General features: G+C 36.1%; 1 protein-coding gene across 2 annotated transcripts in view; it reads left to right on the top strand.

Moving 5' to 3' along the window:
• MS3_00009766 (uncharacterized protein) overlaps positions 1-7581 on the top strand; it is a 47658-nt gene extending 40077 nt beyond the window's left edge. Inside the window, exons 10-11 of one of the 2 annotated variants that reach the window (XM_035733922.2) lie at positions 636-1373; positions 7337-7581. In XM_035733922.2, coding sequence (XP_035590248.1) covers positions 636-1000 — 365 coding nt within the window. In that variant the 3' untranslated portion in view covers positions 1001-1373; positions 7337-7581. Of the gene's footprint in view, positions 1-635; positions 1374-7336 lie in introns of those variants that run through there. The other variant, XM_051218165.1, reaches the window with a different exon arrangement.
• The last annotated feature ends 17437 nt before the right edge of the window (positions 7582-25018 follow it).

The following is a 25018-nucleotide window of genomic DNA, read 5'->3' as shown; positions in this document are numbered from 1 at the left end:
AGAAACTATCCATTCATAGCATGAAATGTTTATATTATATGAAGTACTATTGAGTTCTGATTGAATGGACTTTCTTCAACTCCTTTAGAATTTTTACAAGCTTCGTCGCATTTTCTAGGACTCGTTTCAACAAACAAAACTTGTATCAATAATCATTGTTCAATTGGTTGAAATCCGGAATTCGAAACCTTTCGTCAGGTGGTTTCAATGTTTTCGACTTTAACGTTGGTCTCGAACCTACAAACAGGATTGTTATCTACGCTAAACTCGAAATACTCATAGCGGTGAGACTATAATTTATGGACGACCTTTGCGTGACGCTACAGTGACCCTGAGAGTGTCCACACAATAACTAGGACCAAATAAGAGCCATGAACCTGTGTGAGGAATTAGAATTATGATTTACAATTGATAATTAGGGGTCAAAAGTTAAATTGAGGGGTATTTTTTATATCACGAACTAACATCCACTAAATCGTCAAAACGTTATTTATCCAAATGGATGGATGAATTGTGTGCCAAAAACCCAGACCTGTTGTCTTAGATTTGATTGGTTCATCCATTTAATTATAGTCTTGTCCCTTCAAAGTATATGATCTTAAATGAAGATTTCTTTGTTTTTATAACTTCTCTAGTTGATATTACAGAATTATCCCCCATTTATAGAAGAAACAAATCTCCAAGAAGTAAACAATTAAAAATGAATCATTCATTATATCCATATTTGACATCAACATCACTCACACCATTATATCATATTTACATTCCAAATCAACGTAAACAATATAAAGAGAATTTCCATTCATATACAAGTGATGTTCGTTCGCAATGTAATAAAGTGAATGATCAAAATAATACAATTCATTCTTATTTATCTAATCTAATGTTATCTGAAGAAATTCCCTGTTGCATTTCTTCTCCTCCTCCTACTCCTTATTTATGTATGCCACCATTAATGGAACGTTCTATGGAAGATGATGAATATCATTTATGCAAATGATTGTAAAACATTCAGATTACGGTTTTTTGTATATTTCTTTTTCGACACAATATGTATCACCATTTACAATTCAGGTTATTTATAAATTGTATATAGATTACTTAGTTACTTACTTACGCCTGCTACTCCCGATGGAGCATAGGACGCCAACCAGCATTCTCCAACCCATTCTGTCGTGAGCCTTCCTTCATAGTTCTATTTAATTTTTTTTCAAATTGTATATAGATAATACACAATAATTATCGAACTGCTTATTTCACTACATAAACTTTGGTACAAAGAGGTACTGAATATATATTCGGCAAAGAAATCATTCGATTTGTGTGAGGGTTGTGATACTGACCGAGCAGTTAGCAACGCAAGGTGTTCAGAGGTTAACTACTGACATTTTCTGAATATAAAGTTACATTTTAGGACTTCTGATTTTGAAGACCTCTAGGATTTAAGTTCCTTAGTGCTATTCATGAAATGAATCCCTTGACATATATACTTGCTGAGTAGTGTTGGGGGTGATTGGAAGAAAGTTAGGGGCAGCCAAACCAAAACGTGGCATCAGTCCTTGAAGTCACTAAATTCTGGTCTGAGCCATGTTGATAGATACAGCCTATCGTAACCAATGGTTAGGGACTCTGCGTGACATGGCTCAGAATCGATCACAATGGCGTCAGTGTGAACACTGTCTTCTCTTAAGCTATGAGATTAAAATCGCTCCATAACTAATTCCTTCTTCCTGTACTATATCCTTATACAAAATCTTTTGTATACTACCACAATTGAATTAAATAATTTTATGGATTTGTTGTTCATTTCGTTGTGTTAATGAGTTAATGACAACTTGGATCGATGCATATATGTGCCTGGTCCTACGTTGTCGCTGACTGACTGACTGACTGATATTCATACTTTACATCAGTAAATAAATTCAGCCAAGCTACTGCTAAAAACCGTGGAATACTGAATAAACGTTTCCTCTTAGTATGGAACTATTCAACACTGTACATTTTATACCTTTTCTAAAACTGAATTGAAATTTGTTTAAATGAAAGTACAATACACTTTTGCTATTCTATGAATTCCCGTTCATTCCTTAACGTGGATTAATATAAAGAGTGAATTTGCAAATATATATAGACAAATAAGCAATGTGAGTTTCAAATTGGAGTCACTTGTGGGTTCTCCATCAATTTATGATCACCTTAATTAAGAAAAACTCCACCTGTAGCCCCTCTAGATTTACTGCCGGTCTCAAGCCCGGGTAAAGGAGGAGGGTTGGGCATGGGGTTAGCGTCACCATCCCGTAGAAAACTAAATCGCCAAAAAAACGCTTACCAGAAAAAATAATTCAAACCATTTTAACTCTGCCCTGAGAGTTAGAAGGTCTTCATTTAGAAGAATTATGACGCTTCATGGTGAAAGCCGAGTTCCTTCGGAAGCCACGAGGCCGATGCCCTTTCTAACAACCAGAGCAACAATTTTTATAGGTACAGGGAACGTCCGAACAATGTGGGAGACCGGAAAGACCAGTCAAATAGCAACAGAAATGAGGAGATACAACTTGTCAGTACTGGGAATCAGCGAAACCCACCGGACCCAAGCTGGACAGCAAAGGCTAAATACGGGAGAGATGCTGCTATACTCCGGTCATAAAGAGGAAAATACTCCACACACTCAGGGAGTTGCTCTAATGCTGTCCAAAGTAGCACGAAATGCACTTGTAGGATGGGAATCCCACGGATCCAGAATCATCAAAGCATCATTCAAAACAAAGAAGGAGGGGATCTTAATGAATATTATCCAATGTTATGCACCCACAAATGATAGCAACGACGACATTAAAGATCAATTCTACGAGCGGCTGCAGTCAGTCATTGAGAAATGCCCAAGAAAGGACCTCACCATTCTAATGGGAGATCTAAATGCCAAAGTCAGAATAGTCAACACCGGATATGAAGATATTATGGAACGACATGGACTCGGAGAGAGAAACGAAAATGGAGAAAGATTTGCAAATCTATGTGCATTCAACAAATTGGTCATAGGAGGCACAATATTTCCACACAAACGTATTCACAAAGCTACATGGATCTCACTGGACCACACTACAGAGAACCAGATAGATCATATTTGCATCAACAAAAAGTTTCGAAGGACAATGGAAGATGTGAGAACCAGGAGAGGTGCTGACGTAGCTTCAGATCACCACCTAGTTGTAGCCAATTTAAAACTGAAGCTAAAAAAGAACTGGACAAGTGGACAAACAGCAATACAAAGGTTCAACACGGCCTTCCTTTGAGATACTGACAGACTCAATGAATTCAAGATAGCTCTCAACAACAGGTTCCAAGCCTTACAAGATCTACTGAAGGAAGAAGGAACTACTATGGAGGACAACTGGAAAGGCATCAAGGAAGCATTAACTTCAACTTGTCAAGAGGTTCTGAACCTAAAGAAACACCATCATAAGGAATGGATCTCTTTAGAAACACTGGACAAGATCAAAGAAAGGAAGAACAAGAAGGCAGTAATAAACAACAGCCGAACATGAGCAGAGAAAGTCCAAGCACAAGCTGAATATACAGAAGCAAACAAGCAAGTGAAGAAGAGCATTAGAGCTGACAAGAAGAAATACGTGGAAGAACTAGCAACGACGGCAGAAAAAGCTGCTAGAGAAGGAAATATGAAACAACTTCACAATACAACGAAGAAACTAGCAGGGAAATACAGTAAACCAGAGAGGCCGGTCAAAGACAAAGAAGGCAGGAAAATCACCGAAATTCAACAACAGCGTAACAGATGGGTAGAATACTTCGAGGAACTCCTGAATAGGCCGGCTTCAATGAATCCACCGGACATCGAAGCAGCACACACAGATCTTCCCATAAACGTCAACCCACCAACGAAGGAAGAAATCAGAATGGCCATTAGACAAATCATGGACGGGAAAGCAGTGTGACACGACAATATACCAGCTGAAGCACTGAATTCAGACATCGAATTGACTACAAACGTGCTTTACCTTCTATTCAAAAAGATTTAGGAGGAGGAACAAGTGCCGATGGACTGGAAAGAAGGGCACCTCGTCAAGATTCCAAAGAAAGGAGATCTGAGCAAATGTGAAAACTACAGAGGCATTACACTGCTGTCAATACCAGGGAAGGTCTTCAACAGAGTGTTGCTGAACCGGATGAAAAATGCAGTAGACGACCAACTTTGAGATCAACAAACTGGCTTCCGTAAGGATCGATCATGCACAGAACAAATTGCAACACTACGGATCATCGTCGAACAATCAGTTGAGTGGAACTCGTCACTATAAATCAACTTCATTGATTATGAAAAGGCATTCGACAGTGTAGATAGGAGGACATTATGGAAACTTCTTCGACACTATGGAGTTCCTGAGAAGATTGTCAATATTATCCGGAACTGATACGACGGACTACAATGCAAAGTCGTGCATGGAGGACAGCTGACAGATGCATTCCAAGTAAGGACCGGAGTCAGACAAGACTGTTTACTCTCCCCCTTCATCTTTCTTCTGGTGGTCGACTGGATTATGAAGACCTCGACATCTGAAGGAAAACACGGAATACAATGGACAGCTCAGAATCAATTAGAAGATTTGGACTTCGCAGATGACCTAGCCCTACTATCGCATACACACGAACAGATGCAGATGAAGACAGCCAGTGTAGCAGCAGTCTCTGCATCAGTAGGCCTCAGCATACACATGGGGAAAACCAAGGTCCTCAAATTCAAAGCGGAGAACAGCAATCCAATCACTCTTGATGGCGAAACTCTGGAAGATGTAGAATCCTTCACTTACCTGGAAAGCATCATCGATGAACAAGGAGGATCAGATGCAGACGTAAATGCAAGGACAGCATTCCTACAATTGAAGAACATATGGAACTCAAAACAACGTTCAACCAATATCAAAGTGAGAATCTTCAATACGAGCGTCAAGGCAGTTCTACTGTATGGAGCTGAAACTTGGAGAAATACAACAACCACCATCAAGAAGGTACAAGTATTTATAAATAGCTGTCTACGCAAGATACTCAACATCCATTGGCCGGATACCATCAGCAATAGCCTACTGTGGGAGAGATCAAACCAAATCCCAGCTGAAGAAGAAATTAGGAAAATACGATGGAAATGGATAGGACATACATTACGGAAACCATCAAACTCCATCACGAGACAAGCCTTAACTTAGAACCTGAGGGGAAAAGAGATGTGGAAGACCAAGGAATACACAACGTCAGAAATTGGTAGCAGAGATGAAAAGTATGAATAGCAGGTAGAAAGAACTTGAAAGTATTGCCCAGAACTGGGTTGGGTAGAGAATGCTGATGAGCAGCCTATTCACCTTCACGAGTAGTAACAGGTGTAAGTAAGGGAAGCGGAAAAGAGGAAGGCCAAAGAACACATTACGTCGGATAATAGAAGCAGATATGAAAAGGATGAATAACAACTGGAAGGAGCTGGAAAGGACTGCCCAGGACAGGATTGTATGGAGAATACTGGTGAGCGAATTTTCCCCTTTACGAGGAGTAACAGACGTAAGTGAGTAAGTGAATTAAGAAAAAAATGTATTATCACATCTAAGGCTACCATTGTTGAACGACATAGTTCCTGTGGAACTCAAGACACTATCGAAACAGCATCTGTTATCGATTTCATCGCTTGCCAATTTACTAAGCGAATAATCTCTCGAAATATCATGATACTCTATAACATACCCGACAAAATCACACTTGAATCTACGCGAACTTCGGTACTTCTATACTGTCCATGAAAATGTATTCACTCTAATAACAAAGCACCAGAAGTTATCGTGACCCAACTTATTTAGATTCGATCCACATTTATTAGCTGAACAATTCAAGGAATAAGAACAGTTAATCTGCGCACATACGAGGTTTATGAATGCTCGTATAGTCTCAGATAGAATCATCAATCAAAGGCTTACGTAAAAGCCTACCTTTAACGAAAATAATCATGTAGAAATCACAACGTATCTTGTTAACCTAGCAAAAGGACACACTGATGAGAATAACATATCGCCTGTCAGCCAATAGTCTGGTTTATCACTGAGAAACACCAACTTACCACTTAATCATGTAGCTGCCTCAGATAACCAGTGTATACCTAATGTAGACATAGATGTGATATCTTACAATGAAACATTAGAGACGCAAACCCAAATGCCTAGTTCTGACGTAAAAGCTCTTCAAAACCCTGCTAAAAATTAAAGTCTAAACCATATGAGAAGAAAGTATATACAGAAGTTTCTAGTTCCAAAACTAGTACCACAAATAATACAAAGCCTCAACCATACAAAGATATACTCATCGACACCATGTTTAACCCTACCACAGACAAGAATTAGTTGGTCCACCATTTACTCATCCCAGATCAACCTACGAACATTAAGTGACTTGCAACAGCCCTATTTTCTAAATCAAACAAATATACTTTGCGCAAATGACTCACAGGATGGATACCACAACCTTCGTGTAAGCAGGTCTAATATTAGGCGAACTGGAAGGAACCAACGTGTCCCATGGTTGCCTCCAAAAGTTTTACATACTGAATCTGTAACATATAACTTCTTATCATTTTCCCGATAGGCAAGATGGATTACTAGGTTAGGCACCATTAACTCAACTCCAACAAGCAGGTGACTCTCCTAACCGTCCATCAAGTCGATTTTAACAAATAAGTCCACCTTATCAAAACACTGATTGTTTTAGTCTTCAGAAATTCCTAATCTCTCTAACACCATAATTTTTTCGAACCATAAATTATGCGATTAGTCGCTCATACTAAACCATAGTCCAGTTATCTCTAAAATATATAGTATCGATAGGAAAGCTCTCAACTCTTTTACGATCCATATTTCCTTCTTAAATTTATTGTTTGTCAATGCACGTTCAACTCTAAATAAAATTTCAGCTTTAAGGACCTTAGCTTAACTAGCTAAATCTGGACGTATACGTCCAGAAAAATAATTCAATATACAGAAACTTCTAGTTACGGTATCCTTAACTCTTTGTCATTACTGAAACAATCACATTCTAAATCATCTCTCTATATGAATTCATTTAACAGTAAATTTTACAGACTCTGGAAAAATCTACCACAATCTATCCATGAGATAAGATTATTCCCATCCATTTCGTTCGCTGCATCGACACTTCTCTTGTGATAATATACATTGAATGTTATTACATAACCTGACATATGTATTATAGTAAACCTGACTAACCCATCGTAGTGATGATTGTCCTTTTCATTCTGTGTTCTCTGCTTTCATTTTATTTTCTCTAGTTGTAAATGATTATAAGCAATTCATTCCTTATATGCACCGTTCATAAATCAACAAGATGTTCAGTTAAGAAGAATTACAGGTTCCCGGCTGATGCATTTCATTGCTGTAATACATGTCATGAATATACTACTTAAATAATTTTTAAGCTAGAAAACTTGAAACATTCTTACATTACGATCTATATCAATCTAATAATGTCTGTCAACCAACTGATTGGCACAACTTCTGTAACTATTGTCTTTAGAGTATATCAATATCATTATTGAATAGTTCCTTTTAAGAAGCAAATATATTGATTACTTAGAGATGAATTGTAGTTCTCAGTCAGTTTATTGATTTTGTGATATACATGAGAACATTATTGATTAATTACCAGTTCAATTCATTGAAAAATGTTGATTGGTCAAAATATTTAGTGTTAGGTAATTTGTTTTTATTGATTTGGACATAAACTGATATGATTTAGTAGTTGAATTCATGAGTCAATTAAAGCAAGACAGGCATGGAAAACCTGGAGGCAATGGACAACTGTTTCGTCCTTGTACAGATCTCTTCACCAGTGTGCACTCACGGCCTCGTTCGCAGGGTTTGAACCCAGGTCCCTCAGTCTCGCGCGTGAACAATTAACGTCTAGACCACTGAACCGGCGTCCAGTGGTGTTATCGTCTAAGTTCAACCAATTCACTAAATTGAGTCACTATCCACCATTGTCTTCAGTGAGTTACTATTTCACAACAGACCCGGTTGAACTCCACTGGTCATGACTCCGCACTAGAACTCCAAGAACTACCTCTTCAAGAGTGTCCTGGGTTCGCACCTCGCGAGGCGGGATCTTGGATGTGCACTACTGAGGTGTCCGATACTAAGACGAAGTGGCCGTCTAGTGCTTTCATGATTTCCATGGTGGTTTAGCTTCAATTGACTCAAGAGTACAACTATTAAAATTACTGTAATATCCACAAAACTACTCTCTGATCATAAACTGATGTATTTGCTCAATCAAAACGTCTTCTTCTATAGTTTTGTTTTCTTCTGCATGTCTACAAAACAGTCTCGTTGTGCTGTAATAAATAACAGGTAAGAAGTGTTTCTCAGCCAACAGCAAATTACCGTATTAGTAGCAGCAACCAGTATTTAACTCAAGTCACGACCATGAAAAATCAGTCTTGTTTCAAGACACTACAGTTTCTAAGGCAAGGTGTAGTGAACCAGAACAAAAATGGGAACAATCGTTTGAACACAAAATTACAGAACATCTTAGTATAATCTGAGAACCATACAGTAAATAGTTCATTCACAAAATATCAATCAAGTGTCTCAACCTTGACTGTTCCTTTGGCCTATGTCACCTGAGACTTCATTGTTTCTTTATTTCCACAGCAATCATTTTCTGTTCTCGTTTGATTTTCTTTGATCATAACCTTTTACCGCCAGATATTTCACATACTACTTATATCTGTTGAAATCAGTAGCACACACCACGAAGGTGTTTTAGGGTCATAAAGATCATGATCCTTACTAAGTACTTTTTTTAGAATTCCAGACGTAGCAGCTAAGAGAACTGATAAATTCATTATTTGTACAAGGATAAGATGTGATGTATACTTAGCTTTATTCTTTAACGAAGAATTACTCAGTGTCATAAATTGTTCCTTAATGCCTGAACATTTTCCAAATTTATCAAGAAAATTTACCACACATTCATTATCTTACTTATTGCGAGACCTAACGGAGAGGTTCTTTCAAAACTTGATAACCAGGTTTAACTAACATTAAACTTAAGGTAAGAATGTTTTGATCTACCAACAACTTTTAACAACTCTAAGTTTTCAGATCCACTGACATGCGATTTTAGCCATCCTTTATTTAAGTAATATTATAGTTTTAAGGAATATGTAATAACAAACATTGAGTTCAGGCGAGAAAGTTTTCTTCTTTATTAGTTTGAACATATGAATATTCGTGCAAAGGAGTATCAAATACATATGCGCCACACAAGTCACTTAATTTGTATGTGGGCGGTGATATTGACCGGGTGCCCAAACTGAAGCAGGTGGTTTTCTTAGGTGATCATACTTGGAGCGTTCGACCGAAAGGTTTGATCCACAATGCAATAGAGAAACGTCAGGAGATTCAGTCTCGTAGTAGTCAGTGACCGATAACTGATTCATACGCAATATGTTCCCTCAAGAGCCTATAGACAATGTGCACCACTGGTTTGAAATGAGGGTTTTCCGACACCCTTAGATGGATCTTCCATATCCACCAACTCGGTTAAAATTTTCAACGACACTATAATCATTATGCTCCCCAAAAAAACAAGTCTCAATCAGACTGATATTACTAATGAGTCAGTCGTTAACAACGTAGAACTTCGTACGTACGTACATCGGTTCGAGTTGCTACACCACATTAGCACAGAGATGAAGTTGTCGGTTCAAATCCCGTTGTGGCAGAGGTAACAAAAGTGTAGGCAGTTATCGGAAAGATTAGGGTTTGAAGATGTTATTCAAGGAACATAATCCAATGAAATAAATTTGGAAAGAGAAAAAAAGGGAGGTACGAAATTCAGAAGATTAGAATTTGGGAGAACACAAAGAGTGGATGCATCCGTGCCATTGCAAACGATTTTGAGCCATGTCATTCAAGGTCTCTAACCATCGGTTGCTATCATCTCGCAGTCCCCAACCACGTAGTCTACACCTACCAACATCGTTCAGCCCACTTGTCAGTGACTTCATGGATTTGTGCCATGTTATGGTCTGGCCGCCCCTAGCTTTCTTCCACCATTGAACATCGCACGTCGAGGCAGTCGGTGGTTGGGTATACGTAACACATGTCCCAGCCATCTCAACTGATGAAGTTTCACCACTTCATCAATCGATTTGCCATCCTTACTTAGTACCCGTTTCCTAACAACTGTGTTACTTACTCGATGGTCCCAGGATATACGAGCAATGTTTCGAAGACACCTATGATCGAATACTAGTAACCTACGAATATCCTCTACTCTTACCGGCCGTGTTTCACTGCCATAAAGTAGGATGGAACGAACTGCTGCGCAGTAAACCGGTCCATTGGTTGATAGACGGATATCTTGCCTACGCCATAAATGACGCAAGTTGGTAAAAGCTAGTTGAGCTTTCTGTATCCGTGCTAAGATTTCGTCACACACCAGACCACGAGAACGATATTACTAATGACATTTAAAATTGATAACATCACCTACATATATATTTAGTAATATATATTAACTCCTTAAGAAAAAACTTATTATTAATATGAACAATGAGTCATATAGTATTCATTGATAGTCCCATTGTATTTCTTCACTTACAATTTACATTTAAACTAAACTACATTAATTCACTTTTAGTTTCCCCATTTAACCAGAATTGATGATTCATTTATCAAGTTTTTTGTTGTTGTTTTGTTTTGTCATCGTTTGTTTTCATCCTTTTTGCTTTCTTCTACATGATGAAACTAAAAAGGGTGTTTTTCTTCACCTTTTTCTCTCTTTTTCTTTCTTTCTTTTACGTCTTTTTTCTTCTTACGTCAAATTATTTTGTTTTATCAAATAAATAAGAAAAAAAAGGTTAAAATAACCCGCTGTGTTGTTATGGAATAAAGGAGAATTAAGGGAGTAAAATTTTCTTCTTTCAGTTTTCTCTCGTTTTTTTCTTTTTTTTAAAAAAAACATTTATTTCGGTGATGCATTTTGTGCTAAGCAATCAACAGCAACCAAAACGACAACAACAACAAGGAAAGAAAAGTACGAATTTATAATTTAAATAAATGAGTTTACTGAATAAATTTAAATGATTGAAGATGACATTTACATGTCAGTCAGTCAGTTAGTCAGCTATCACGTAGGATCAGGTACATATATGCAGCGGTTCAAGTTGTCATTGCCTCATTAGAGCAACAAGATGGTAGCAATACATAAAAGAAAGATTGTATGTTGTTAGGTTTGAAGTTTCACGAGTTCACTTAATCTGTTAACGAGAACAAGACTCAGTGACCAAAGACCAGTAATCTAGCTATTGATGTGTTCCAGCCCCGCTATCTAGAAGGAGAAGTCCAAGCTTAGTATGGAAAATATATTCTGCAAACAGCCAGAAAACGAGCAAGCACCATAAACACAATTTAAAACATATATATACAAATATATATAATCGATATTGTTATGGGAAATTTTTAAACATTAATCAATGTGTTCATCAACTGACTGCAATTTAATCACTTAATCGATATGATAAAATTACAAATATGAGTTTTGGGGATATATCGTTCCAAACACATATAAGGACATAGTACAGGAAGAAAGAATTAGTCGGTAGAAAGAAAGATATAAGGCAATTTTAATCTCATAGTTTAAGAGAAGACAAAGAGTGTATCCACTGACGCAATTGTGATCGATTTTGAGCCATGTCACACAGAATCTCCAACCATTGATTACAATAATCACGTAGACCCCAACCAAATAGTCTATATCTACTAACATGGCTCAGAATGGAAGTTAGTGATCGTTTTGTCATAAATATGATCTACGCTACTTTATCACGGTAGTCACTGATACACTGTACATCTTGGAAACCTTACGGATATGTAGGTGGAGAATATTTGTAGCTCAGATGGATGATTTTGACGGAGTTTTGTTCCATGAGCTAGATGGTCTGGTCATAGAGCTTTCATCATTCTTCTGAACGACATCATCAGCACAAACTTTAGGTAAAAATGAAGTGTTCGAATTTCTCCACGTATGGTTCATAGCTTGTTAGTTATATCTCTCAATGGGAGGTACAACGAACATGAAGAATTAAAGAGTGACACGTTAAAGGTCAACAATAACCAATCAATATGGAGGTCTATAGGATAATCTATGAGTTATATGTGGAGAAATTCAAACACTTCATTTCTACCTGAAGGTTTTTCTGATGATGTCGTTCGGAATAGCGATAAAAGCTCCACAACTAAATCATACGTTTCAGAGACCGAAACTCCTTCAAAAAGGTCATGTAAGTGGCTAATTTTCAGCATCTTTCTGCAAAGAGAGATATATAATTATTAAATCTGTTGAGAAACACGTAATAGATGTAAGGCAAATTGGACTTGTCATTCGATATTACCAGTAATAGGCAGAATGTACAGGAATTAACAATTAACTATTCCGGATTCATTCACTGGATAACCCAATGAATAATTCGATGGCATTTTAGGCAATATACACTGTGGTTTAGTCTTGGTATCAGTATTAACACTATGATGGTAGAATTGTAGTGAACAAGAACACAAATGGGGACAGTCGAACGTCTTAGTAAAATCTCAGGACTATACAGTAAATACTTCATTTGCAAAATGTTTATTAATCGTCTCAGACTTCATTGTTCTTTCGTTTTCACGCCAATCGTTCTCTGTTCTCGTTCCTAATTCTACCTAACTTTGTGCCACCAGGTATTTCACCCTTGGCTGCCAATTTATACTACTTATATCTGTCAACATCAGTAGCACACACCATTGCATATTCAGTTGAAAAGTTTTATATTGAATACACTTTTATCCCAGATTCCACTCCTAATAACAATCGAAAGATTGAATAGTGAATCGATTTATTCACATTAATTATCTTTGATTTATATCTTCATCTAATTCTCATTGAATTTGAAGGGAACATATTAGAATATTCTTTCCTGTTATTAGTTATAATTTATAACTGTGGGAATAGTACATTCATACGGTACAATACATGCTCTTTCTCATATAGAATAATAATCATAAGGGAAACGAAATAGTTTGTAGTTGAAATGATACAAATTGTATGTTCATTATCAACATCAACATTTGATGTTCCATTGAAGAACTGCATAGAATGCTTATAGGTTATAATCATACTAATAATAATCCATGTGAATTATCTTCAATATTTACCTTCTATCAAATACAAGTATCCAACTGTAGTATTTGTGATGAAGTAAAGAAACAGAGTGGATTCATTGAAGGACAATGATAATTTGATTTTATCATTTCAATGTATCACTAATGGTTTCTATGTTTCTATATGGGGATATAAGTGGGAATTGTTTAAATCATATGCGTGAATATCTTTTTTCTATTGATCAATATGATAAAAGATTTTCTATGATACATTTTGATTTATACTAAATTATATTGTGATTAATTTGGTTGGACAATTTATTGTTTGAATCTTCTCATTGTTGTTTAGGACTGTAAATGATCAGTCACTTATTAGTATATGTGCATGCTTGTGTAGATTGCTTCGATATTGCCTTAAATCACAAGTTTTGTAAGCAACGATGGATGGATGGACGATGGCTAACAGATCAATCCAGGACACGCGTTTCGTATCTACACCTCAGACTTGATGTCCACTCTGAGACTAGAACCCAGTACCATTCTGTTCAAATGCCACCACGTTATCCACTTATCTACTAAAGATGCACATAAACCAATAAGAGACTGATCTATCGCAGTCCTAAACATCAATTAGAAGGTACGAATAAACAATACCAAGTGAATTTAAACTTTACAAGATTGTACAAGCAAGCAGCTATCAGGACTCAGTAGCTGAGTAGATAACACGTTGGCGTTTAAAGCGAACGGTACTAGGTTATAGTCTTAAAGTGAACATCCACCCTGAGATGCAGGCATATTCAACTGACGAGTCACAAATAGGACGAAACGCGTGTCTTGGATTCCACTACTAGCCACCATCCGTCTGCCTAAAATGCTTGTGAATTAAGACAATATTGAGACAATACGCATAGTATGTCTATATGCCAATAAGAGACTGATCAATTGAAGACCTTAACATCAATGGGAAGATTCAAGTAAACAATAACAAATGTATTTAAATATATAACTGTTTACTCGGCTTTGAACTCAATTTTGTTTAAATGTATATGCCAGTGATGATATTACTCATTCTTTTTTGATAACATCGAAAATCACTTGAGAATGTTTCCAATCTGGAACCCGAGAATTAAGCGTTTGATTTTTTCAATTATCGAATCAAGTCTCTCATAAAACGTAATCTTTTAGCATAGTTGATTTCAAGCAGCTTTTTGTTTAATATCAAATATACGAATAATATTGTCCGACCGGCCATTTTTTTTAAAAAAAACCCCACCCCATAAAAAAAAATTTTGCACCCCCAAATTACAATATTTTTCATCCCGTGTTTCGTCCAATGAAATGGCTAGTTTCAAAAATTAGATTTAATTGGTTAGTTATGTCTTGAAAATTGTTATAAATTATCAGTACTTGTCGACGAAGCACAATCTCAATCGTCATTATGGAGCAGAGTAACGTGCCGAGTACAAGCGCTGGTGTTTCTCACGTAACGGAAATGGAGGAAGTCTTTTTGACTACCTTGTTTCTGGTTGCGTTTCCATCGGTTGAAGCGTTAAAGACCACTATCACAAATTTTGAAAGAACGACTTACAGTCATTATGTAGTGAGAGATTCGCATATTGGCAGAGATCAAAAATCCTACATTAAATTTGTGTGTTGGCGAAATGGGCGTATAAGATCTAGCGGTTCGTCACAACGTATTAGACGGAGGAGGTAATTTGGTAAATTGTTTTATAATTTTTTTTAATGAAGGGCTTCTATGAACACCCAATGTCCAGCATTTATGTTTTGTAAGATTATAGACGGCTATTGGACTGTTGTACGTGGGAATGTACATCACAATCACGAGTGCAATTCCCTGAGGTACCAGGGTAATTCATGGATGCGCAGGTTAACGGATGGGGAGTTTGAAACTGTGAGACCGCTGCTGATTTCCGGTACCGCTGCATTCCACATCAGGAATTTTGCTTACCAATCTTATGGGAAATGTCTGACCGCTCAAGATGTCTGCAATATGCGGTACAAAGTGTTCTCACACGCGAACCTTCCTGGTACGGAATTTGCCAATTTATAATGTACACTATAGGTGATTACGGGAAATTGAAAGCTCACATAACATCCTTGGGTGGGCTTTGCGAATACGAATTGGACGATGAGAACTGTCTATCGTATTTCTTCTTCATGACTGCTGAGCAAGTGAATTTGGCCGGTCACTTTTGTGACGTAATTGGTTTTGACGGGACGTACAAAACGAATAACGAGAACGTCCATTTATATCAAGTCGTTGCCCTGGATATGAATTTTAAGGCAATACCCATGTGCATTGCCTTTTTATGTCGCGAAATGTCAACATTCATTTCTGCCTTCCTGCGTTTTTTCCAACGGTGTACCAACAGTCGACAGCTGGTAGGCATTGTGACCGATGATTCACCTGCAATTGCTGCTGCTATTACGCAGGTGTATCCGGATGCACACCATATTCTGTGTCGCGTACACCTTGTTCGGAATGTGATAAAGAGGGTAAGTGTTTCGTTCATTAACATTAACCCAGTAACCGTTATTGTAGAGGGTGCGATCAGAAATTGTACAACTGTTCTTTCGCCTCATGTTCACTCGAACGGTTGAAAGGTAAATCAAAATCTACCTAACATGATTTTGTAGTTTTAACAACGTACTTTCGTTAATCGAAATGTCGGACGGAACGTTTGGCAGATACGTCAGAGACCACCTTCTACCACGGAAACACAAATGGTCCACTGCTCTTCGACCGCCATCCACTCTCTTTGAACTGAACAATACGAACTTCGTCGAGACCAGTCACCGAGTCTTGAAGATGTATCACCTTAATCGAAAAACACCGGTTCTCAGATCCATTTTCAATGTGCTGCTTCGTACTGGATATTGGATGGAAGCAAGAGTACATAAATATTCAATGGATTGTCGGGGGAAAGCCGATATTGGTGAGGAGCCGGAAGTACGTCGACTTCAGGAACGACTGACACCAGCTGCCTGTCAACTACTGAGGCGACACCTTCGCATTCCCATAACGCAGTCTGCATTGACGGAAGATTTATTCACGGCTCTGGACGCCACGGGGACGTACTACGTACACGTCGATACTAGCCGGTGCTCGTGTCCATTCTTCATTGAAAACGGATTACCATGCCGTCACATATTGGCTTACTGCACACACAGTAACACCGATGTGAACGTACAGTCAATTTGTGACAGGTGGTTACACTATGATGGTTATCTGACTCATATTGCAGTTGAAAATTATTTCCCAATGCAATTGAGTCAGCCAAGCATGAAGAATGCAGTGATAGCGTTAATCAGGCGAATGTCGGAGGAACAATGCAGTTCACTTCATGACTTCATAGTTCACGGTAGACTACCAACAACGCCAGTAAAATTGCATGGAGAACAGCATTCGTACACCCTTTCAAGAACCTCGACTAACGTAGCAGTGCCGTTTATACAACGAGGAACTGTTGATTTGGATGAAACGCTCAGTAACGATGAGGAGGAAGTAATTTCTATTAACTCCGAAGAGTTAACTGAACGGGACATCGAAAATGAAGAAGAGCATGACGAGAATCGACTCTGCGACATCTGTAATCTTGCGCAGCCTCCGTGTGAAACCGGTGATGCGGTTGGTTGGGTTTTCTGTAGATGTGAAGCAATGTTTCATACCTTCTGTGCCTACGACCCATCGCCGAACGTACGAGCAGTGCACTGTCCTATCTGTGGCGCCATTACAAACTAATAGTGACGACGTCCGACCGCGAGAACGAGTGAAGGCCCTTTTCAGGGCCACCCACAATTTGATTTCCATTATCTTTTATCTACTACTTTTCCGCGGCAAAGGTCAAGTGATTAAGCACTTATTAATGTCTCATGAATTCAGATATCCCTTAGAGATTAATAATGGAAAAGCGATTATCGCTCATGTATTCGTAAACTTGTTTCTAACGTTTATTAGATATAAAGGTTAAGAAAACTTAGACAAGATTTTGTCATCTAATGAAGACTAATCTAGTAACTTTTTTATTTAAAATAATGTGATTACTGTTCATGTTTTAGTAACACATTTGTAAACTATCTAATAATAGTACATTTTAGTCAATTTTAATAAGAATATTGCAATATAGTGAAAATTCTAATTTGCTCTTTACGTCAATAAGTTTCTGAGAACATTTATTAGTGATTATCATTACGAAGATAAATGTGATTAAAGCTCATAGAGAAGTAAACATAATGAAGAAAATTGTTTTCCTTATGAATAAAATAATGACATTAGAAAACCAGTTGAAACCATCATCATTGAAATGATTCATGTGATAAAAGGTCATATAGTAAGTGTAAAAAGAAATAAGAATATTAGCTGTTTCATGAATACAAAATGCAAGAATTTCATATTCCGGTTTTATATTAAAAGTACCAGAACTATGCGTACGTAAGAAGTACGTCTGATCGTAAACTAAGCCTCCATTGTTATTCATAACTACTGATTATATCACCGTATTCATTTGCACACCTCTTCAACTATTTATTACTGGTACAATCACATCGTACCAGTTAAAAATTCCCTTAAAATATTCAAAAATAAAAAATAATTTAGCAAACAATCGTTTTCATTAAATTCATCATCACACTATACAGTTATTAGTCCATAATTTTAATATTTTATAAAGTCCAAAAATAAGGCATGACATTTATGAATTTGACAATGTAATGTGGGTGAACAATGGTGAACGTTTACATCTGTTACGATATATATATATTAACAAATTAAAAAGGTTATTCACTAAAGGTCGGGATGATTTCCAGTACAGTGTTCAGTCACTATAAGTGACTAAGTATTATAGGAAAATTGAAAATGCAAAACATTTTGTGTCAATGAAATACATAGTATGGGAATTGAATCTTTTCAATTGACATAATAATAATAAGGAAAATAATAATAATAATAAGGAAAATAAATAAGAATAGCATTGTAAATGTTCATTGATACAGTTGACCTTATTCATATTTATACGTTTAAAGACGATAGATATTTGTTGAGTCAGTCAGACGACGTAGGCTTGTTCATTTACACTTCATGAAACTGATATTTCAAATGCTTGTCAAAAATGGTTACATTCGTTATGTCTAGATAATTCAGGTTTCATATTACGGCGGTTAACAATATTCACACATGACTGATTAAACACACTAGTTCTTATTACGATCAAATAATTAATTTTAAAATGCAGAACTACAAATAATTTACAAGTGAAAATAATGAACCGTTTCAATGGATTTCCAAATTAACCACATTCAACTCTAACGTTGTCTAATTCTCATTATGAATGACCATTTACAAAATAATCGTTTACTAAATATTAAGTGTCTATTTCGGAAAATTTATTACTACTTTCATATACTGTCAAAGTCAGTTCATTCAATGATGGTCTATGATTGCTTCACCTGAATTATACATATTGCAACCAGTAAGTTATCATAATGATTTATTGATATGTTGATTTCTTTTTCCCATTAACACACCGTGTGTTACAATAAAACCTATGCACACACTTTGGTGATAATTTGTTTATTAATTTGGTATTAAATATTTGACTACCGACCTCATTCAGTAATCACTATTATCAAATATTCAAACCGGTTTTCAGTTGCTTTTTCAAAAAAACTTTCTTTTACTGAGATACATATAATTATTCGTGTTAAGATAACTAACGACTTCAATTCAAGGTACACTTCATCGGAAAACAAAAATTGATCCCAATACACATTCACTAACAGTAGGATTGCACGGTAATGCAATTAAGTTGGTGTCTTTTTCTTCAAAAGTCTAAATTTTTTTCAAGACTAAGATTACACAAAAAAAATTATTCATTATCATTAAATTTCAAATGTCAAAAATGAAAATTCTGACATCCAATCACAGCTCCAGATGCGATTTCGATTTCAACTAAACAGATTACAAAGATGAACAGTTTACGACCAATCACAAAATTATTAAAGGTAACAAAATGTTTGTTCATTATCACTTGAGCACACACTTGCAAAACAAGTCCACCAATCAACGATACCTAAATTTTTCATTCACACCCCACAATTTTTTTAAAAGGGGTGGTAAGGAATCATATAGGCCGGTCACTTAATGTCAACCGACCCTTTGACAGAAAGAAGACAAATGCAGCATCAGTTATAAGATAACTTGTATCAACCATGAAATGTTGGACGAAATAGGTGTTATCTCCATCTACTCATATATGAACATAGATTAGTTGTGAAAAGATGTAATAACATGTCACTCATATTCAATACATTCAAGAACCTTTAGGCATATATTTGATTAAGAATACGTCAAAATTCTTTATCAAAGAATATCAGTAGATTCTTAGAAAACTTGCATTAACACAATTTATTAATCCATTGAGAATTCTCTAGTCGATATCATAAGCATCAATATCAACTGGAAACACATCCATATGAGCTGCAACACGTCTCTATCATTTCGTAATCATCCATTGAACAAATGATTTTTCTAGTCAAACGATGTTAGTGTTATGACGTGAAAAATAAATGCTGCTGATTAAGGGGTAGCGAATTATTGATCGGACCAAAGACGCACAAACACGTAGAACGACCTCGGGTTCTGATTGGCCTCGCTTCCCTGTCTAGCTCAGCCAGTTGAGTCCAGAACACAAGTCACAGCCTCTGAGTTATGAATCATTATATTTCAAACATACTTTGTTTATATACCAGTCAAGCAGACCACAACGTACCACAAAATAAAAAATAACATTGTACAATATTGGCCAACAGGAAAATAACACGTTAAATAAATATTGACCAATAAGATGATACTATTTCATGTCCAAGGATAGCATTAGGCTTAACAGGATAATTTTTGGGATATTTTCCTGAATATCCCAACAGTTAGTCTTTATCAAGTCTAAATAGTTCTACTGAGAGTTAAGGAAAGAAAATAGGGTTATCAAATGAAAAAAACAAACATATTACAATATTTTCAGATGTTTGTGACTGAACATGTGGAGTATGTTACTTACATAGAAAGATATGAGTAGTATGTAACAGCAATCAGGGGTAGAATGACTAGCAGTAAAAGGTTGTTAAGATTGAATCATTCACTACAAACAGCTTTTAAGAATCAGCGATATTTTAAATACTCAACTAAATGCATGGAAGACTATTCAGAGTCATCTGCGTATAACCTTGACATATTTATAAATAATGAAAAGACAAACATTGTGCACATAGTAGCCACAACAATTTCGCCAAAAGATTCATGATATATTTTATATCACAATTGAGATCCTGATGATGATGTCATACAGAAGAACTATGAAAGCTCCACGATCAAACCATCCAGCTCAGAGAATAAAACTTCATCTATATATTAAAAGTCTCTTAAATTCAGAATTTCTATGATGTAATGCTATGGAGTATAATAGATTAAGGTTAACTTCGATACTCTTGACTAGAGTATTGATTTTCTGTTACTGACACGAATTATTATAATTCATATCTGTTCAGCTCTACATTATGCAAATGTAATGTCATTTTATTATTTATTTATTCAGATACATAAACATGAGTACAAGGGGGAACCAAACACATTTGCGCTCTACAATAACAATGAGGCCAGTAGCAGTTATCACTGATATGTGTGAGATCTGGGATACTCTCTGGGTGTCCGAACCGACCAAATGGTCTGATCCACAAGGCAGTGGAGCAACTTTGGAAGATGCAGTTCCATGGTAGTCGGTGACCAACGAGTGGTTCATACTTTATTTGTTCCTTCAGGGTACTGGAGCCCATATGCACCATTGGTTTAGAATCAGGGTTTACCAACTCCCCTATGTAAATCCTTCGTGTCTACCAGCCCGGTTAAAGCGGGTTTTCGCCCTCTCAATTTCGTAAACAGCACCCTGGGCACGAGAAAGTAGTGATTAGAACTTCCCTGTCAGTGGCTGTTTGCACGTGGTCATTTGAAGTGGGTAAGCTAATTCTCCCAAATCCAGACCGTACTAGGGCATCACAGGGCCATCTTAATACTATCTAAATGTCTGCTATGATTCTAATATATCCTAATATTTGTTTTTCTGATAGATTGTTTTGCAATTTATGACTAACAAAGTTCAAATAATATATAATTCCTATTCCTGAACTGCCAATATCTACCTGGCGATCACTCATTATTTATTGTCAGGATCGACCAAGAAGTAAGAAATGGGAAACTTGTTGAGATACATTGTGTTGAGAATTCTGTACTTACCAAAGAGATATAATATTGAATAAAACCATTAATAATAATAATAAATGAAATAACCTCAGCGATTGACATTTAAAATAATTCCAACGATTCGTCCAACAAATTTGTCTGGACGTCTTCAGGGTACAATAATCAAAATCAAATTCATCAATGAGATATATATAGCGTTTTAACAATCAAAACCACATCAAATCAAGTCTATACTGTGCCACTCCAATGATATTGAGATGTTGACTTTAGTAAATAGGGTAACATGAGTCAGTTACATGGGAATCGTGTGGGACATTCACAATGTGAAAATAAATGATTGAATGAATCGTATATATATATATATATATATATATATATATATATATATATATATGATTGAATTAGTATCAGAAAGCGTTTTGTGGATATTATAATAATTTTAATAGTTGAGATTATGAGTCGATTGAAGCTAGACCACCATGGAAATCCTGGAAGCACCAAATAGCCGTTTCGTCTCATTGTGGGACTTCTCAGCAGTGTGTATCTACGATCCCACCTCGCGAGATTCGAACTCAGGACCTATCGATCCCGCACGCGAAGGCTAAAGCTTGAGACCACTAAGCCGACATCTAACAGTGTTATTGTCTAACATCAACTGATCCACGAAATTGCTCCACCGTCCACCATTGTCTTCAGTGAATTACTATCTCTCAACAGACCCTGTTGACTGAATTATTAATAGGTGTCAATTTGTTTTTATATGAAGGAAAAATAAAAGTGAAAGTTGAAGGTTGAAAATTGTTTCTGAATAACCGATTCGCATGTAAAATGCAAATCCTTAAATACATAATAGTAGTGCTAAAATAACCCATATCAATTTTAGTCAGGATAACGATGCATGTGAAATAAACAGGTTGGATAGGGAATGGGTTCAATTACTCGTTATCGAATATTTGCCATGTAGTTGCTATTTGAATACCATTCCTTCTGTTCAGACTGTTCTTATTCACCCATATATACAGCGCTTCTGCTGTCAATTTTTCTTTATGAGTGTTAAAACCTTTCTGAAATATTTCGGTCCTTTTAAAATTAATCTTGTATACTGTTTTCAAAGTATCTAACTCTATCGCTGACATTTTCTCAAGTTTCTTTAGATCAACCGAGGATTTGTGAAGATTTTTCAAATACTGTTTGTGTTTCTTCAACTTCACCTCCGATAATCTGAAAGTTTCTCCCACGTAAGCCGCAATACAATCATGACAGTTGATCTCATAAACGATATTCTGCTGTTCTTCCTTTGGGAACCTATTCTTAATTTTCACTAATATTGATCTAATGGTGTCACATGCTCAAAAATGCACTCTTATATCATGCTTGTTTAGAATCTTCTTGATCACTTTCGGTGGTTCACTGGGGTATGGGATGATGACGGTGGACTTTCAGTCTTTCGGTACATATTCGTTTTTCTTTCATTTCTAATAATCTTCTTTAAAAACTCTTTTTGATGGGTGTTATCCTTAAATATAGGCAAAACTCTATCCAATTCAACCTGTTGGTCTTCCTTATGTTTAATGAGATTAATACTCCTGTTAGTTAAATTTTTTACAGCTGTGACTTTCGTGCACCGAGCATGAGCCGAACCATAATCTATGTATCTCTCAGAATGTATTAGTTTATTGAATACATTCATTTCCAACTGATTATTATTATGTCTTCGTTCAACCAACACAATTGAGAAACGTAAGTTTGTGGACACTGGATTCTATTTCCTTTGTTAACTCAATGCTCTCCGAAATGCTGTTTATCATTTAAACCAAGTCTTCTAAACAATACCGTTTTCATGATAATAAAAATGTCATCTACATACCGTAACCAGACTTTTGGTGGACATATACATCTTTTGATTGCACTAGTTTCTAGGGTATACATGAATAAATTGACTACAATCATATATATATATATATATATATATATATATATATATATATATATATATATATATATATATATATATATACGATTCATTCAATCATTTATTTTCACATTGTGAATGTCCCACACGATTCCCATGTAACTGACTCATGTTACCCTATTTACTAAAGTCAACATCTCAATATCATTGGAGTGGCACAGTATAGACTTGATTTGATGTGGTTTTGATTGTTAAAACGCTATATATATCTCATTGATGAATTTGATTTTGATTATTGTACCCTGAAGACGTCCAGACAAATTTGTTGGACGAAACATTGAAATTGTTATTTTTAAATTTCAGTCGTTGAGATTATTTTAAATAGAATGACTTCTCTATAGTTGGCGCCCAATTGTTGTTAAATTATTCGTTATATTCTTGACGAATATTCATATACAGATGGATACAAGCTTTTTTGTTTGTTTGTTTGTTTTCCATTCAGAGCTTAATTCATTCTGTTTATTTCAATTGTTATTCGAATGAATTGAATTGAATTTCAATGATGTTTCTTATTCTGATAGCTTCACAATATCCTTTTTTTTGGGGGGGGATTTAACTGAATCATGTAAATCGAATGAATGAGAATTTAAAAGAAAAAACAAACGTTTCACTCTATTAAAACAATTGAAATTTGAAAATTATTTCTAGGTAGTGTTGTGACGTGTGCTACTTATATCGACATAAGTATTATATAACGCTAGTCAGAAATAGAATGTCTGACAACAGAAGGTTGCGCAGATCTAGGAGAGAAGAATGGGAACTGTTATGACTTTAAGTTGGGTCGATTTTTACCCTGTGCTAATTGTTTTGTCCCTGACTGGAAAATTAGAGAGCAGCGTATTTATCGATCGATTACAATGACACGGAAAACACGTACGGACGGCCTAGAGTCTCGATTGGTCCCACTTCCCTGTCTAGCCCAGTCAGTTGAGTCCAGAACACAAGTCACAACCTCTGAGATATGAATCATTATATTTCAAACATACTCTATTTATATACTAACCAAACATACCACATCGTACCATAAAATAGAAAACAACATTTTGTACAATATTCAACAAGTGAACAGATATCGACCAATAGGAAATGTCCATTTAAAGTCCAAGGTCACCGTTAGACTTAACACGATAATTATTGGTATATTCCTCCGCATCCACAACAGGAACAGAAAGCAATTGGTATGGAGATTCAGGAACAATGAGGTTTGAAACAATTAATGGACATTTTGCGAATGAAGTATTGGAGTATGGTTTTTCTATTTTTTTTACCAAGTACCTCTATAACCTCATGAATGACATTTAATTCATTAGATTGTATAACAATGTGATCTTTAACACCAGTTTATCCTTACGGGAACTTATGAAATTGTGATAAAGTAAATTTTCTTACTTACTTACTTACTTACGCCTGTTACCCCTCATGGAAGAGCATAGGCCGTTCACCAGCATTCAGCATCCAACCCATCCCTCGGCATTCTTTTTCAGTTCTTTCCAGCTGCTATCGATTATTTTCATATCTACTTTCAATTCTCGATATGGTGTGTTCTTTGGTCTTCCTTTTCTCTGT

This window comes from Schistosoma haematobium, chromosome 7 (assembly GCF_000699445.3).
Source record: "Schistosoma haematobium chromosome 7, whole genome shotgun sequence".
Lineage (NCBI taxonomy): Eukaryota > Metazoa > Platyhelminthes > Trematoda > Strigeidida > Schistosomatidae > Schistosoma > Schistosoma haematobium.
This window is presented reverse-complemented; position numbering and strand designations above follow the sequence as displayed.